The sequence below is a fragment of the Branchiostoma belcheri genome, unplaced genomic scaffold (assembly GCF_001625305.1).
Source record: "Branchiostoma belcheri isolate BF01 breed outbred unplaced genomic scaffold, Haploidv18h27 scaffold8, whole genome shotgun sequence".
Taxonomy (NCBI): domain Eukaryota; kingdom Metazoa; phylum Chordata; class Leptocardii; order Amphioxiformes; family Branchiostomatidae; genus Branchiostoma; species Branchiostoma belcheri.
The window spans coordinates 5,539,686-5,556,167 of NW_017804464.1; the positions used below are offsets into that span (position 1 = coordinate 5,539,686).

The 16,482-nt window shown below is 40.7% G+C and overlaps 1 protein-coding gene across 1 annotated transcript in view; it reads left to right on the forward strand.

The window, feature by feature from the left end:
* LOC109486097 overlaps positions 1-12,261 on the forward strand; it is a 17,255-nt gene extending 4,994 nt beyond the window's left edge. Inside the window, exons 4-18 of the mRNA XM_019789781.1 lie at positions 301-401; positions 955-1,099; positions 1,894-2,006; positions 3,919-4,266; positions 4,619-4,731; positions 4,994-5,285; positions 5,987-6,226; positions 6,502-6,685; positions 7,718-7,899; positions 8,355-8,472; positions 9,376-9,554; positions 10,109-10,304; positions 11,057-11,203; positions 11,652-11,834; positions 12,256-12,261. Of these exons, the coding sequence (XP_019645340.1) occupies positions 301-401; positions 955-1,099; positions 1,894-2,006; positions 3,919-4,266; positions 4,619-4,731; positions 4,994-5,285; positions 5,987-6,226; positions 6,502-6,685; positions 7,718-7,899; positions 8,355-8,472; positions 9,376-9,554; positions 10,109-10,304; positions 11,057-11,203; positions 11,652-11,834; positions 12,256-12,261 (2,547 nt within the window). The remainder of the gene's footprint in view (positions 1-300; positions 402-954; positions 1,100-1,893; positions 2,007-3,918; positions 4,267-4,618; positions 4,732-4,993; positions 5,286-5,986; positions 6,227-6,501; positions 6,686-7,717; positions 7,900-8,354; positions 8,473-9,375; positions 9,555-10,108; positions 10,305-11,056; positions 11,204-11,651; positions 11,835-12,255) is intronic.
* The last annotated feature ends 4,221 nt before the right edge of the window (positions 12,262-16,482 follow it).

A 16,482-nucleotide genomic window follows, 5' to 3' on the forward strand; every position in this document is an offset into this window, starting at 1 on the left:
AAATGTGGTGTCTAATTGCCGTCAGATTTTACCAGTATAGAGTTAAGCTCTGTATGTCGAACTGGGCATGTTACTGCCGCAGTCAATGTAAGTCTACAAGCCAGAACATTGGAAACCAGTGATGTCGTTACTAGTACTTTACAAGGTTAGTGGTAAATGTAACCCATTTGAAAACATTTATTTCGAAGCCAGATATATATTTTCGATAACTGGTTATTAGATAAAGCTTACAGTGTCATTTATGGATACAGGTGTGTCTAAACACTGATATAATATTGTTTCTGAATCAACGATGCTAAGGCCAAGCTGAGCATGATTAACGGTAGGGGCTCCAACACAGGGGACTCCTTCTCCCCACCAGACCAGGAGATCCGCATGGATTTCAAGCATGTTGATGACAGGTGGGTCGCTACTCTGCAGATAATGTTAACTAGTCATCCTCACTATCAAGCTGTAGTGGGCTACCAAGCAACTTTATAAACTTAAACTTCTGGGCCACGGTTAGTCTCTACCAGACTCCTTTGCAGGCTGAATAAATAGTAGAAATCGGCAAAGGGGGAATCATTGGCCAGAGGCAAACTGGACCCTCTATGGCCGGCCAACTCCTCTGGCCAATGATTTCCCCCTTAGCCGGTTTCTACTATTTATTCAGCCTGCAAAGGAGTCAGGTAGAGACTAGGCCACGGTAAGAGGGCTACCATGGCTACTGAAACAGCTACGTGTTCGTTACAGTTTACTCACGTTAGGTTTGTTCTATTGCCTGCATTGATGCATTTATCTTCGTGCGTATGCTTTTGATTTTTTTTAAATTTATGTAATGATATGGGCCTTGGTGACTGAAATAAAGAATGAATGAATAAATAAATAAAAAAATGAAGGAAAATTATAATAATTTCCCCATGGTCCAGATGTTTGATCCTGAAATAACACATAAAGATATGGTTATTTTTATAGCGATGATGAAGGCAGCGATGACGCTATTACCCCGATGTTCTACCCCATGGGTCTGGGGTCTGTATTGATGAACAGCTGCTTCGAGAGCAAAAATTCATCGGAAGATCCGTGCAGCGAAGCTGCGGTGCCCATAGCGCCATGCGCCGTACGTATTGACTGAACCTATCGCTGGTACAATGTTTTTGAGCTTGTAAAGGATGTATGTAAGGTTAGAAATTGCGGTCTTGCAGAGATTGCGATCAGAGTCTTTGTCGACGAAAAGATGGTAATCAGGATGATAGTAATAATGCGTTTCACAGTTATGTGCCATAGACCCTACGTTTTAAGTGAATACAATGATATCATGATTCAAATTGACATGAATAGAAGTTGAAAAGCAATCGAAAACTAAATACTGTCAGACAGGTATCAATATAAAGCATACGTTACCTCGCACCTTCGTATACAAATGTAAAACACGTATAGACGTAGCGCTGTTCAGGAACTGGCTTCCTCCTTCTAGAGTTGACATCTCCGACAGACACACTAGACAAAGACATCTACTGTCCACCCTCAGAACAAGAACAAAACGATTTCAGAACAGCCCGGTTGTTTATATGACCCACCTTTTAAACAAGCAGTAACAGTGATTGCAAACAGTACGTATGATCATAGAACGCTGAGACTTGTATATATCCGATTTGTATATATGATATAGGTTTCCTTCCCTTAATTACTTTTAATTTAGTAAAGCATGTACTTTTAAGTGTATTTTTAAATCTGCCATTGTTGTAAAACACGCACGCAATTCAACCTGTGGCTACAATGTGTTTTGACGAATAAACATTTCATTCATTCATCACGTAAAGGGAGCCATGTAGGGCTGTCATGATTATTGTGGGAACACATATACAGCATACATATGAACGAAATATTTATCGTTTTCTACTCTTCACACAGAATGTCATTGACGGAGCGACTTTCCTGGGTGTTGGGTTTGACGGACGTGGTGAATACTCCACCGACTCCAGGAAGAAGAGCCTCATCCAGCGAGCCTGTAATAGTCTACAGGGGTAGGTTTGTTCTTTCCTAAGAGAAAGAGCCATTGTGAGATTTTTAGTGGATAATACAGGACATGGTGGTGAGGTACTCTAGCTGTAGCTAATTTTAACCTCACCACCAGACATACAGGTATACAGAGACAAAATACATGACAAAAACAACAGGGAACAGCAAATGGCTGGAAATGACAACACGGTGAATATGGTATTGAATAATAATGAATGGTAAGGAAGAACCTGTTTTGTAGGCTATGTAGGAGTTAATCTAATACAAACCGTTTAGTATCAATAACGTAAGTTTGGGTGATGTTACAAAATGTTACCGTTGTATCATTGTAAGATTGCTTTTCTGATTCCTAAACGTTGTTTTTCTTTTTCTTGGCCCAAAGTTTCGACACTTCTCGTGGCTACGTTTCAACTCCATGTTCATAATATAATTTTGCTTATAAAAGACCTTTAATTCAAATTGCTTACTTTATAATGATTCCTACAACTTGCAACATCGACAATTGTACGCTGATAGCATGTTTTGCAACACAATGCTGTCTCATGTTTAACTAGAGGTCGGAGATCTCATGTCTTCGTCAGAGGTACATCGTTCTAGAGAAATTAACATGCGTATTCTTCAATCTTTTTAATAATCAATTTGGTCTAAAGAACAAAAGAATCTCTGTACTATTTTTATGGTACAGAACACCCTGAAACGGTTTGCCGCAGATTATACAGATACGTCGTCACCCGTGTTAGCCCCCCCCCCCTACGTTATTTGAGTTTGGACTGTTACTGGAAAAAAAAAACGTTCAAGAAATTCTTACTGTGTTGAAAGTGTCACGACAGCGCCGCAAAATATAATAAGAGGAGATGTTATAAAGGAAAGAATCAGAACAGGGTGACTACTGCTGTTTTGTTAATTTGTCTTTATGACAAATAGAAGACTTGTTTCTTGTGTTCTTTGTGTCCTAACATTTGTACTTCTACAGTTAGTATATTCCAAATCTAGGCATCTCGTTTTTCGGCCCTTCGTGTTTTTATTGCGCGCTTGCCTTAAATTTAAGGTAATTAGATTTAAGGTCTCCAGTGGACGTCATCCATAGCAATTACTTGGTGTGGCCGTAGAAAATAACCTGACATATGTCCAACCTATCCTCCCCCTGCTGAAGTTATTATAGTACAATCCCTCAATGTAACGTCATTTGATCCCATCCCATTATTATGGGGTTCCCCGCTATATCCAGCTGTCGGCTGTCTCCAAGCAGATGTAGGTGGGGGATTTCTAAACACAAAAGGTCCTATTACGGGGACATAACGACCTCCACGACTCTCATCTTTGAACTCAATCTTGGAGACCACGACAGTAATATGCCTATCAAATTTCATTAACTTCCATCCACACATACAAAAGTTATCCTGCTCACAAGAAAAATTAACAAAATGCCCCCTGTAGTCACAACGAAACCCCCCACGAAGCTCAGTAACGAACTTAACCTTGGTCCCAACAATAGTAAGCACCACACCAAGAATTATAATCAACATTTTACAAATACTTGAGTTATCTTGCTAACAAGCCACAAACACAAAAGGTGCACTAACGTAACGCACGGACCCCCCACGAAGCCAAAACTTGTACTTGACTTTGGCCTTAACAGCGGTAATCTGCCTGCCAAAAATCATGGACGTCGAATCATGCCTTCCAGAGTTATATCGCAAAATCCGCAGTTCCCCACACTCCGGCGAGACAATTTCATAGTCCTTCTGACGAAGACAACAACTACACGCCACATTTGATCTTCGGTAGCCTAGTAAGTTAACAGATACAAGTGTAAGTTTTAAAGAGGACAATAACTTCTGTTTAACGTTTTTTGTTTGTCTGTTACTTGCAGAGATAGAGATTTGTATTATACTGGTATTTTATATTTTATCCTAGATACAAGGAGTACCACGTGCCTGATCAGATGACCGTGCAAGGCATATACGACACCGACGTGGAGACCTACTCCTTCAGCTCCATGGAGGAGTACCGAGCTTACCTGGAGGACAAGTCTGCCGTGACGTCTGCTACCGCCATGTTCCAACAGGAGATGAACAAGGTTCAGGGACATCTAGCCATAAGCCCAATCTTCGGACTTGTGGGTTCAGTCGGAGCAGGGTTCAGCGTCCAATGGGGGAGCGACAGGGAGACTTCAGCTTTCGCAGCCCACTCAACTGCTGCTCAACAACTTGCTGAGCGTTCCACCCAAACGTTCGTAGCCATGCTGGAGCTTAACGTGTTCAGGTTGGTAGTTCCTCTTGCGTTAATTCTATCATAATCATAATGGACAGTGTTTGTTCTGTAACTGTTATTAACAATACACAGGTTAGCGATAAAATGCATGCACATAATTTTTTATTTCATTTTATTCACATGTATTTTTGAGCATTGAATAGGAAGCACTTGTTGTGCTTATGTGAATCCGCTGCTCATAAAACATAATACAAAAGTAAACATAAAGATGATACAAAGTATAACATAAACATACAATGAAAGTGACTGGCGCACCAATACCTATAGCATGCACATAATCTCCCAATTACAAATAAATTTCAACCTTACATAAGTACCTATGTCGAGGGTGTCATTTTACTAGGTATGAAATCTTCCTTGACTTCGTCATACCTGAAGACTTGAACCTGGGCCTCCTGAGGGATTTCGTGGCTCTGCCTTCGACCTACTTCGCCATAGGAGCAGAGAGGGAGTTCCGTAAGCGATGATACCAGATTGATCTGTAGTGGTTTGAATTTTCTTTTTTTTTTCAAATCTCTGTAGTATTCGGTTTCAAATCAACCACGCAAAGACGGGATTCAGATAAGATATACTTACTTAGTGTTTAAATCTTGATTCTGATATCTGTAATCGTACATGCATAGGTCTGAAGACTTATATAGATGAGGGCGGAAATTTGACTGCGAGAAGGGTCCTGTGAGCAATGCTGACTTGTGACATGCCATCTTTCCTTGTTTAGAGGACTTCATCCTACGCTGGGGAACACATTATACCACTTCTGCCAAGTTCGGTGGACAGTTAAAAGTCATTAAGGTTTTTGAAGCCTCCGATGAAGACCAACAAACCGCTTTCGCCCAGGCTTCCCAGGCTGACTTCAAACAGCTCTTCAGTACCTACTCGTCGTGGCAGACACAAATCAAGTCCAGCAGCTTTTGGCACGATCAGGAGCTCAAGTCTGATAGTGAGCGTTCTTCGGGCAGCGCAGTTGAGCACTCGACCGAACAGGAGTCTGCACAAGAACACGCGGCCAGGCGAGTTTTATTCCTGTTAAACTACTTCACAATTCCGGTTGTCTCATTCGGTCATTTATTTTTCAGCACGTAAAACGACCAATCTTTATGTATTTTTTTTTTGAGTGGGTGATTTACTACTACCCCTCTTTTTTCCCTGGGTAGTCTTGGATATGTAGTCAATTCAATGATATTTGAATAGCAGCTTTGACTTGCATTATTTAGCCGTTACTTACTTACTTACTTTGGCCCTTGGTCCCATGCGGAGCATATGCCACCGATGATTCTCCTCCATTCAGCTTGGTTCTGGGCTTTCCCCTCGACATCTTCCCAGCGCATTCCCAGTTTAGTCAGCTCCCGCTCAGTGCATTTCTTTTATTCGCCCGCGCGCACTAGTTTGGGGGTCTTCAGAGGATGTCATCCATAAAATTAAATCTGTGTGGCCTAATTAGATTAGCCTGATCCTTTTCATTCGAAACTTGCTTATCGTTGATCTCTGTCAACTAGTTTGAAACAAAAGATCAGAGATTAGACTTTGATATCTTATATTTAAAGAATTCTGTTAGTTTTTCCATCATTGGCATTGTGCCATATTTTCTAATATATCATTGAAAAGTATATTTTTGTACTTTTGCGTAATGAAGCAATCTTTGTCCTTCGAGTATTAGAGCAGCGAAGTTCTGCATTACAAGTTGTTATGATCACTGCTTTTTTTTTTACAGGAATTCTGTGGACTACAGCAACGAGATGATGATCGTGCAGGGAGGAAACCAGAGGATTGCAACCGCCATCACCGAGTTCTACACCACGTCTTTCGGATCCGAGCTCAGAGCGTGGCTGGACTCCATAGAGGACTACCCGAAAGCTTTTGAGTTCACTCTGGAGCTGATCACGGATCTCTTCGACATGAATTTTGACACGCTCTTCCCCCATGGTATTCGGGACTACGGCTGCTTCGGAAGGTTCGTTATAAGTACAAGTATGCATTGGGTTTATGTTTATGTTTATTGATAACAGTGACCATTTAACAGTTTGGTAAATTTCCCATCTACGACTCCCATTACGACGACAAGGTATGTAATGGAGCCAAATATAACATTGCATCAATCAATATTCATATAATGGAATGGGTGTGCTCCTCAAGAAGCATCGGATGATGTAAGGAAAGTACACAATACAAGGTATGCTCCGCGCCTTCTCATGATCATGTCTAGTTCTAATGTTGTATGTCCTGCAGTAAGGACCTTAGTGTGGACGACAAGGGTCGGAAGTACTACGTAGAAGACTCTGAGGACCCCAACACTTCACAGCATCACGCAAACATCCGTTACTGCAACTTTGACACGCAGGAAAAGTTCACGGAGAGCGTGACCAACCGCCGTTTGGCTCTGGAGCGTGCAATCGCCGTGTATCTGGTTGAGGTAGACCACATTCGTACCAACGATACACATTTATGAATGTAGTAGTAGTAGTTCTTTTTTTTTCTTTCTTCTCGTACCATTTTCCTTCCTTATGTCCTTATATTCTTTCATTCTTTCTGGTTTATTCTCATATGTGATCCCGGTTATACTATCTTTGTTTCTCCAACACACTGGACGTATTCCACTTCAATTTCCGTCATGCTTCATTTGTACAAGTTGTATATTTCCCTCTCCCTTTTTGTGTGTCCTAAATATATTGATATACGCAATACACTATACTATCAGATTCTTTTCCAGCATTTACCACGATGAACTTGAAAAGCAAATTTAAATACATATTGACTTGTGACAACCCATACATGCTCTACATAGGGATATATATTAAAGACATTAGAAACTCCTTCTAAGATTGTGTAAGCTGATACCTATCTCATACTAGCCACCCACTTTTGTATTGGTTAGGTTAGCCTTATGAAAATGTAGTTGATTTGTATTTACTTAAGTTAGTAGATGCCATACTCTGTACCCTGTAAAACTGTTGCACAATAAAGTTATGTTATGTTATGTTATGTTATGTTATGTTATGTTATGTTATGTTGTGTTATGTTATGTTATGTTATTTGTCCAGAGCAAGAAACTAGATGGTACATATACAAGAATGTTAAGAACAGTGTATGTAATAATGTTTCATGGAGACAACATCTAACAAACAAACAATTCTATGGCTCTCTCCCGCCCATTTCATCTGTAGTCCGACGACGTAGATTCGCCCTGGCAGGGCATGTTGTTAGTAGTAAGGGACCAGCTGGTGGACTAGTACAGTGGCTTCCTACTGGGAGACGTAGAGTGGGACGGCCTTATACAACACTTTTGTTCATATTAGAGAGAGACACTGGTCTCGCAGGGCCTGCATTAGTGTCCGCTATGAGAGATAGGACATACTGGAGTAACTTTATCAAGTGTACCTCACCGGATTAATATAAACTAATCCGGAGGCATGATGATGTTGATGATGATGATTTGTCTGTATAGGGTCGACTTATCAGTGCTGACTTCTCCCTCCCTGCCGGGGAGCCCGGGTGTGAAACCTCGGAACTGGCACTCCTTCATGACTCCAACGTCGGAGCCCCGAGCTGGCAGGACATGATCAGCGGAGGAGAGTTCAACGTCCTCTTCGACCTCCCTGTGGACATCCCCAACTTCCTGGTGGCCAGGTATACTAAGTATAAGTTTGAATTTTCCGTTACATGTTATGTAAGATTTAAATTTAAAATCCATTTATATATTCTGGAGTTATTGCTTCAATTTTTTTGTTTACGTTTGTACTTCAGTTAAACCTCTGTTAACTTATTTTTTTAACATACAATTTCTAATTAACGTTATTTACCAATTACTTTTGTTATTCATTGTTACTATTTGATTTGTAACCGTTATAATATTGATCGAATTTTTCAATTACTTATTGTTATTTATCATTACCATTTGATTTGTTACCATTATTACAGTTGTCAATTAATTTAGTCGGGGGAAGATCACGGACAAGCCATTATGGCTTCTTATCTTTCCCCTGCATATCCTATTTTACTGTAATATGTTCATTTTATTGTTCCTCTCTCTGATTATTAATAAACAAACAAACAAACAAACAAACAAACAAACAAACAAACAGGTCCTCAGTCCGTCTGAAGTACGCGAAGCACAGGTGGTTGACCATGAGAGACGGCTTCCACCCGCACACGTACGACGGACACAGAAATGGCAACAGTGGGGACGTCACAAGGAACAAGGTAGCATCATGTCCAGGAACTGGACAACTGATGTAATGATGTAATGATGATTGTTTATGTTCTTAGATTGTATGTGGTGTATGTATCCTAGCATGTTGAATATTAAAGAAAGACAGAGGCTTCACATTACTGAAATCTGAAAATATCTGAAATTAATGTCTCCTTAAGACTCTTTAAGTGAACATGATTAACATGAGTATTTATATGGGCTTTAATAGGGTATGAATTAACAAACCTTTATTGTACATGGAGATTTAAGCTTCATTCTACAACAATGTCAAGAAACTTCATCTGTGATATCTATGGCAGTCTAAAGACCTGTTGTGTCTAAGTGACTTAGACATAATTTTGAGTGTCTTTGTGATTGGTCCGTGTATTTTGGGGATATGGCTGTAAAAGTTTTTGTTAAAAGTAGTTGTGTATGTATATGTACTTGTAATTGTACTTGACTCCATGATTTGAATAAACAGTGGAAATAAAAAAATGAAAATAAAATAAAAATAAAAAAACAAAACAATGTAACATTATCTGTAGCGATCCTTATTCACATGTTAGCGAATGTAATTGCTGCAGAGAGCTCATACATGAGACACGTAACCACTGCACACATCGTGTATTCTTTAGCCAAAATTTTTATTGTTGGTTCGCTAGGGCTTCTTGGTTTTCGCTTTTGTTTTCTTTCAAAACCTTTCCAAACCAAGGCCCGGCCGGACTGTTTTGATTAACGAAAAATAAAAAAAAATTATAGCATGAATATACATAAAAATAGTTCCCATCATTTTTCAAACATTTTTTTGTGTGTGTGTTTTGTTGTCTTTTATATCATACCTTTTGTTCCATGAGACTGCCCGGACGGGCCCCGGTTTGGAAATGTGACCTCAGCATTACCCTGCGTGCCCACAGGTTAGTGTAGGAGGTCTGGTCATGACGTACGACGAGGATACAGGATTGTTCACCGTGACTCCAGAAGACTTCGAGGCGTCCGCACAGGCTATTCAGGACCTGCCTGACTGGATGAACGGCCTGCCTGTGGCCAGGGCAGAGCACAAATCGCTACTGCGGCACCTCAGTGATTCTGATGCGTATGTAACTCGTCACCTGCTGCCAATGACATATCAAGGATGATTGTTAACACATCCTTATCGTAGTAAAACGTTAAACTTTATTCCAACACACAATTTGCAGGGATCAAATTTTCAGCTACCACTGTCGCCTTCATCAGGATAATTGTGAAGTGATTGGTCATTATTTATCCTGATGAAGGCGACAGTGGTCGTTAAAAATTTGATCCCTGTAAATTGTGTGTTGGAATAAAGTTTTACGTTTTACTATGATTACTACCAACACAGATGAACTTTCATGTCATCCTTATCGTGTCTTGGTTAATCTGATTCATACACTGTTAATTGCCTTGGTTCGTCTGATTCCTACACCGACAATTGTAAATCGTAATATCTATGGCTGACACAACCTAGGATTTTATTTCTGCCAACACTTCAGGGAAAGAGTTCATCGGGACAGCTTCGACTGCTTGTCGCCAGATGGCGCTAACCCTGTTATACATTGTGAAGTCAAGTAGAATGGCACCCATTTTAGCATAATATGTTTACACACTGTAAACAAAATATGTTTACAGTTTGTCGACTGGAGATATACCGTGTAACCTGAGGTGGTCCAACGCCCACCGTATCGACCCGACCGACGGAGGAAAGTGCATCCACTTCACGGCGGCATCAGAGGGAGACATCTTCGTGGTGTTCGCCGGAATTCCTCGCGATCATGAGACCTGGCTGACCGTAGAGATCTCTCCAGACGGCGTCGCTATGTATAAAGTTAGTACAATCATGTATATAACACGTTAGTCCGCACTCACCATACATAGGCTAATATGTACACCATACATAGGCTTAATATACACAATGATTTTGCCTAATCGTTATATATATCGTTAAATAATATTCCTTTCAAGCACCAGGGGGCTCTGACCAAAGGGCAGTCCCCTCCGAAGCTCTGCTGCACTGCACAGAGTTAGATGTATGCCTTTTCACATGCTTAACATTGGGTAATCCAGCAGACGCTGTTTTACCACTTTTGCCCCTTTTTTACACTATTTATATCTAGTAAAGATTCCCCCTCCCTCAGCTATCAGGCAAGAATAGGACACGGAAAGGTAAGCAGGCCGAAACTCAGCACACACGGGTTATGCGGTTAAGGTAATAAAGACAACAAGACTGGCAATGAAAACATACATTGCCATGGCGACGGTGGTTGGTGTTAGGGTTTAACTTATTGTTTGCATGGCACTGCCATCATTTCATGACTTTGAGGAAGACTTGGTATCTGTTAAGTCTAGACAGACTTCCGAGAAGAGAGGGGGTCTTCCCAAGGTTTTCCAGGAATGTGGGCATAGTTGTGGGTCAGAGACATGCCTGTGGACATTGCATTCTTGTGGACAAAATGCCTGTACCATTCCTAGAATTCTTGCAAACTGCACACAATACTGTAACATTAGGCTCCTCCCTGAGACGTCGCCAAAAATTCCAAGTAATGATGTTTACATGAAGTCATTTCTTCCTCTACCCAGTCCCTGCGTCTGGTGACCAGCCAGCTCGAACGTGCGGCGAAGGGCCTGGGAACAGCCACTCTGTACCAGTCTTACTTCGTCTGCATCACTGAGGACATCACGGCAGGAACTACAACTGTGCAGTACGGCAAGATACAAGACAATGAGGTCAGAGACAGGAGAACAAAATGTATCATGATGGTCTAGCTTTTGTCTTCTGCTTCTTTTAGATTTGCCTCTCGATGTGCAACATCACAGTAGTGTATGTCGAAGCATATCTCGAATGATGATACAATTGTGCAACAGATTTCAAGAGTCTCGATGTTGGAGACAGATTTGAATATATCTTTACATGTAAACGCAAAGGTAGGTAGATGTATAAAGAAATGCTTTGTTGTTAGAAAAAATACCGAAACTTGTGATTAGCCCACTCTATTGTAACACTTTATCAAAGACTTGTGCTATCCCTTATTGTTTGAATAATTAAGATATGTTATTCAACACATTTATTTTATTGTTTGTTACTATCTTTATGTAGTTTGTCATACATTGTGCGATGTGCAATTGTCGTGCATTAAAGTTATCTCTATTGTTTTTGCAATGACCATGCCTACAGGAGCGGATTCGCATCTGGATGGATCACCAGTTCGACGAGGTCCTCTCTCTGTATTACTACGCGTTCGGGAGCGGCGCCCATGAGGTGAAGATCATGCGCGTGTCTCAGTCCGACGTGCCCGGAGATGACTTCATCATCTGCGGCACTGGAATGGAGAAATCCGAGGGGAGATGTGTGCCTAGGGTAGGTAGAACATTGAACAGCAAAATTCTTTCATTCACAACCACTTGTTAAACAAGAATTGAAGTTTCGATTATCATCCGTCATCTTTACCAGCGTAATTATTATCTGTTCTCAGCGAACGTATTTTATCACATTTTTATCATTCGTCATTCGAAGCGTTTGAAATGGCCCGGAATTAGAAGAAAGCTACGCATTTTTCCTCACAAATATCATAGTGCTATGGAATAGAAGAGATTTTAAAAACTTACTACAGCATACTTTTGAAAAATACCAGAAAACTGACTTAGAAAATCCAGTTTTACTACCCCGTACTTGCTTCGGTCTGGGTACCTTTGACAAGCTTGGGCACTGTGCCAATATTACACAATCTGGGTGGAGTTTAGATGTTCATCATTTGCGTTTCACTTTTCTTTTTCTACAGGCATAATGGGCCCCTCCACTTGGTGCGAAATGGATTGTTTGCTGACTTTTTGGACACTCATATTGTACACGTGTGACAGAATATTACCTTTAAAATCTAGACGACAGCTCAGTTTCTTTAGATAAAGAAGTAATGAAAAAGGTAATGTTCTCACCGGTATTTTGAAAGAACAGATCTATTTGTTCTAAATTGCTAACAGATAATCAAATGTCAAAAATTAGATATACAGACATTATAAAGATGAAATCATGCTAACTTGAACATGAGAACTGACCAAAGTTAACAATGTAGCTAGTGATATTTAGTAGCCAAGATTCACTTCCTCACTAGTTTGCGACATGGTACCTACATGTATTAGTCTTTAAAAAGAGCACCGTTTTCCTTCATGATAAAGAAACCATTATCTAATCATTATTATTCTTAAGATGCTAATATGTTACACCTAAGGATTATATTTATTCAAGATATGCCAATCCCATGTATACTAGAATGGTTTTAATGACCAAAACTGTCTACATTTATGACCAAATGAACTAGTCTAGGGCACAGCAATAAAAAATAACCATTTTCTTCGACTACATAAAAAAGCATCTTAGCGAAACACTTTTAAGATCAAATATAGCCAGCCTCCAACTACCCCACGAGGTAAGGTACATGTTTGCAGTTGGTGGATATATATATAAGGATCCCCAGCCATAGTCAAAATTGTGTTATTTTACGGTCACTTTATCAGTGGTAATGTAGCTTACAACTCGTTTATGCTTTTCGAGCTTTGTTAAGGATTGTCAAGGATAGATTATTATTTATCGATTACATAGTTGAAATAAAGCTGTCGTTCTAATTCATTATCGTGTTGTGCATTCTTCTTACCATGTGTAAATAAATTGCCCTTAAAATATCATTCTTCTGAATGTACTATATAATGCCAACAACGAGTTGATAATTAAAAGTAGACCAGGAAGCGGTAGCAAAAAAAAAGGTCTAGAACTAGCGGTACGCACTATAGTGTCTATGCTTGATCTGAATAAAAAACGAGCCCGGTTATGCGATGGGTTTCTTTACATTTATATTTTTTTAAAACATTGTTAAATCGAAAACACCAGCTGTTTTATTACCAGAGTAATGTTGTTAATATTATATTGTCTGACTATGGCCTGACCTCAACTCTCATGGCCTCAATGACACGTACGAGGGCACCAGGACGATCAGAGTATTTTATGGTTAGGCCACAGTAAGTGATTTTTATGGATGGCAGATAAATATAAAGAGAGAATACAAGGCTCTGATTTATTATTATTTTTCTTTCTCTGCTACTTTAATTGATGTAGTGAAGTATTCTATTCATTTTATATGTGATGGTGGCTGAATTGTATATCTAAAGTTCCTTCCCACTGAATCAAAACCATTTGTACAATGATTGAAAACTTGGAAAGTTACAGTAAACAGTAAACAGTCATGGATTCAATGGGCGTTGTTTGAAATTGGGCTTTCAAGTAATTGTGATGTACGTATCAGGCAGGCTCAATTCTTTGGGATAGGGGGTGCGTTTAAGTGTAAAGAAACTTGCCACCTGGGCAGCTTCAATATAAAAGGAAACATACAGTGGTGTAAAAAAAAATCACGTACCAGGAGTAGACACATTAGGTGCATTTAGTAAATTGTATTAAGAAATTGCCATCGACACTCCAATTTCTTGGTCTGATTGTACCTGCTAGATTTAAGAGAGAAAAATAATGTTTACTGATGAGCACAGCAACAGGCAATACAACAGGAAATGCATGTAATGATACTTGTAGGCGGAAATCAATGAATCTATTACGACCTAAAAAAATGCAACTATCAAACATTATCGAGAAATAAAATCTACCGTGCGGCTGTGGTGAACGTATCGCCATACCCCGTCACCAGTACCAACAGAAGACCCACATCTACCATCATGGCAGAAGACCTTGTCTCTGATGTGATACCAGAGGTCGCAGAAAACGTCCTCTTGGGAAACGGCGTGATGCCAACAGCCTTCCGACCAGGGACCGAAGAAGCAGGGAGAGCTGGATACACTGGAGATGACGAGGAAGAGGATAATATCAATGACATGAAAACTGATGCTACAGTGGAAAATGGCGATGTCGCTACTGGTGACACAGGGTTTAAAGCCTTTGTCGCCGCATACATGGGCAAGGATGACCTGGTGTTCATGAAGACAATTTCCAAAGGTATGCGAAGAAAACAGCGCTTACAGAAACCAAAGACATCTGCAGGGGGTCACATTCATACGCCCACAGCATCTCTAAACACTAAAAGAGATGTTAGTAACATACGCGGCATCAACCCTCTTCTGGTTGACATTCCTCCTGATCCTAGATGCTCTGAAAATGCCCGGAATCCCAATCCTATGTATAACCAGGATACCCAAAATCCGAATGCCTGCAACTCGAATCCAATGTATCCACAAAACGCCCAAACGAAAGCAAACCCAAAGTCTGCATTGAATCTAGAAAATCCCTGCATTCAGCCCGGTACAGCTGAACACCAGCAAGATGATCAGACCGTTTCAAGTCCAGAAATTGGTGAAGACGATCCCTCCATCCAGCCCTATGCTGTCAGGTACCAAGGAGAAGACGGTGTGGGATGTACACCGTATGCTGTAGCGTACATGTGTCGGGATAACTCGGACAGCTCCACAACAAGAACGTCCTCAAGCAGTTGTGAGGATACCGATGTCACATCAGCCTCTGCTGGAAATGTCCGTGACAGTAGACATCCTCCAGTAACGCCCCTGCAAAACACACTACACCAGAATCCTATGTACTCGCCAAACGCACAGAATGCGATGCCAAATGGTCAACAAGATGCAAGCCCCGGTGAGAGATGTGATCTTTGTGCTTTGCAATAGTCCATAATGTGTGTGTGAGGTTTGAAAGTCATTCTAAATCACAGAGGTACATGCATTTATTTTAACGGTTGAGCTCATTTTTGTTTCACTTAAATTTTTTTTAAATTGATATAATTTTTTAGTGTGCAGATCTCAGTGGATGCTGGCTGCAGTCATAACTGCTGTCGTCCTGACGCTTTTGATCATCAGTGGAATCTTCATAGGGCTATACTTAAACCCCAACGTGCAGGATAATCACAAGGCAAGTCAACTAAAATTCTGTTCATCCGAATTGCTGTAGTTTTTTTTCCCAGTAGGTTTCCCAAAGTGTTTATCTACATTTCAAACTCTCTACAGCCGACGCAATCTGTGGACACCCACAACTCACCTTGTCACCCTGCCTGCTGCAGTTCTGCGCTGACGAATGTGCCTGATCTCATGTCTAAACCCACGGTGTCCGTGAGTTGTTTTTTTGTCAATTTGCAATGCAGCTTTAAGTCGATTTTGGATAAAGTCACACAATATGCTATGCAGCATCATGGCAACTTCCACAGTTGGTTCTCAAATGCATACAGACTACACAACTGGTTTGCAAAGGTTTTAAATTTTAGTTCAGGTTGCGTGTGCTACATCCGATAGATGATGTTAGCTCTGGTTGCACGTTGATATTGTTTGTATTGTTGTTTGTTGACAGATAAGTGATGAGCCAATGGTATCATCTCACTCCGGCACCTGGACATCAGAAGATACCCCATTGACGTCGACCTCCATCAGCACACAACGTGTCACAACGGCATCCACCACCAAAACCTTGCGAGGTAACTATACTTACTCTGTATTATTCGTTTTCAAAAACCAAAAAGGGGTCACAAACTCTAGGGCAATAGCATGTGTCTTTAACGTTACTTCATGGTTGTAATAACGTGGATGTATCTGGCATACTTTGGGTGTGGTACTCCGTGATTTTTTTTTCATATGACATTCAAATGTTATAATATATTGTTTCAGGGTTCTCTGTCGGAAACGTCAAACCAAGCAAGACTGTGTTTGGAGGGTATGGGGAGAAACCGGGAAAACTTAGGTCAGCCAGTGGAGTGGCCGTGTCTGCCGACAATGAGATATTCGTCAGTGAAATCAGGAACAAGCGAGTCCAAGTCTTTAACATGGCGGGGGTCTCTCTCCGCCTCTTTCCAACCATCGTGCTGCGTGAAAAAGAGCAAATAATGGACCCTTATGACGTTGCCGTTGATAAAGAAAGACATATGTGGGTAGTGGGGAAATCTGTAGATTCTGCTGTTTATGTGATGCGGTACAGTCGTGTGGGCCAGCCAGTGAAGATGATTGATGTACAACAA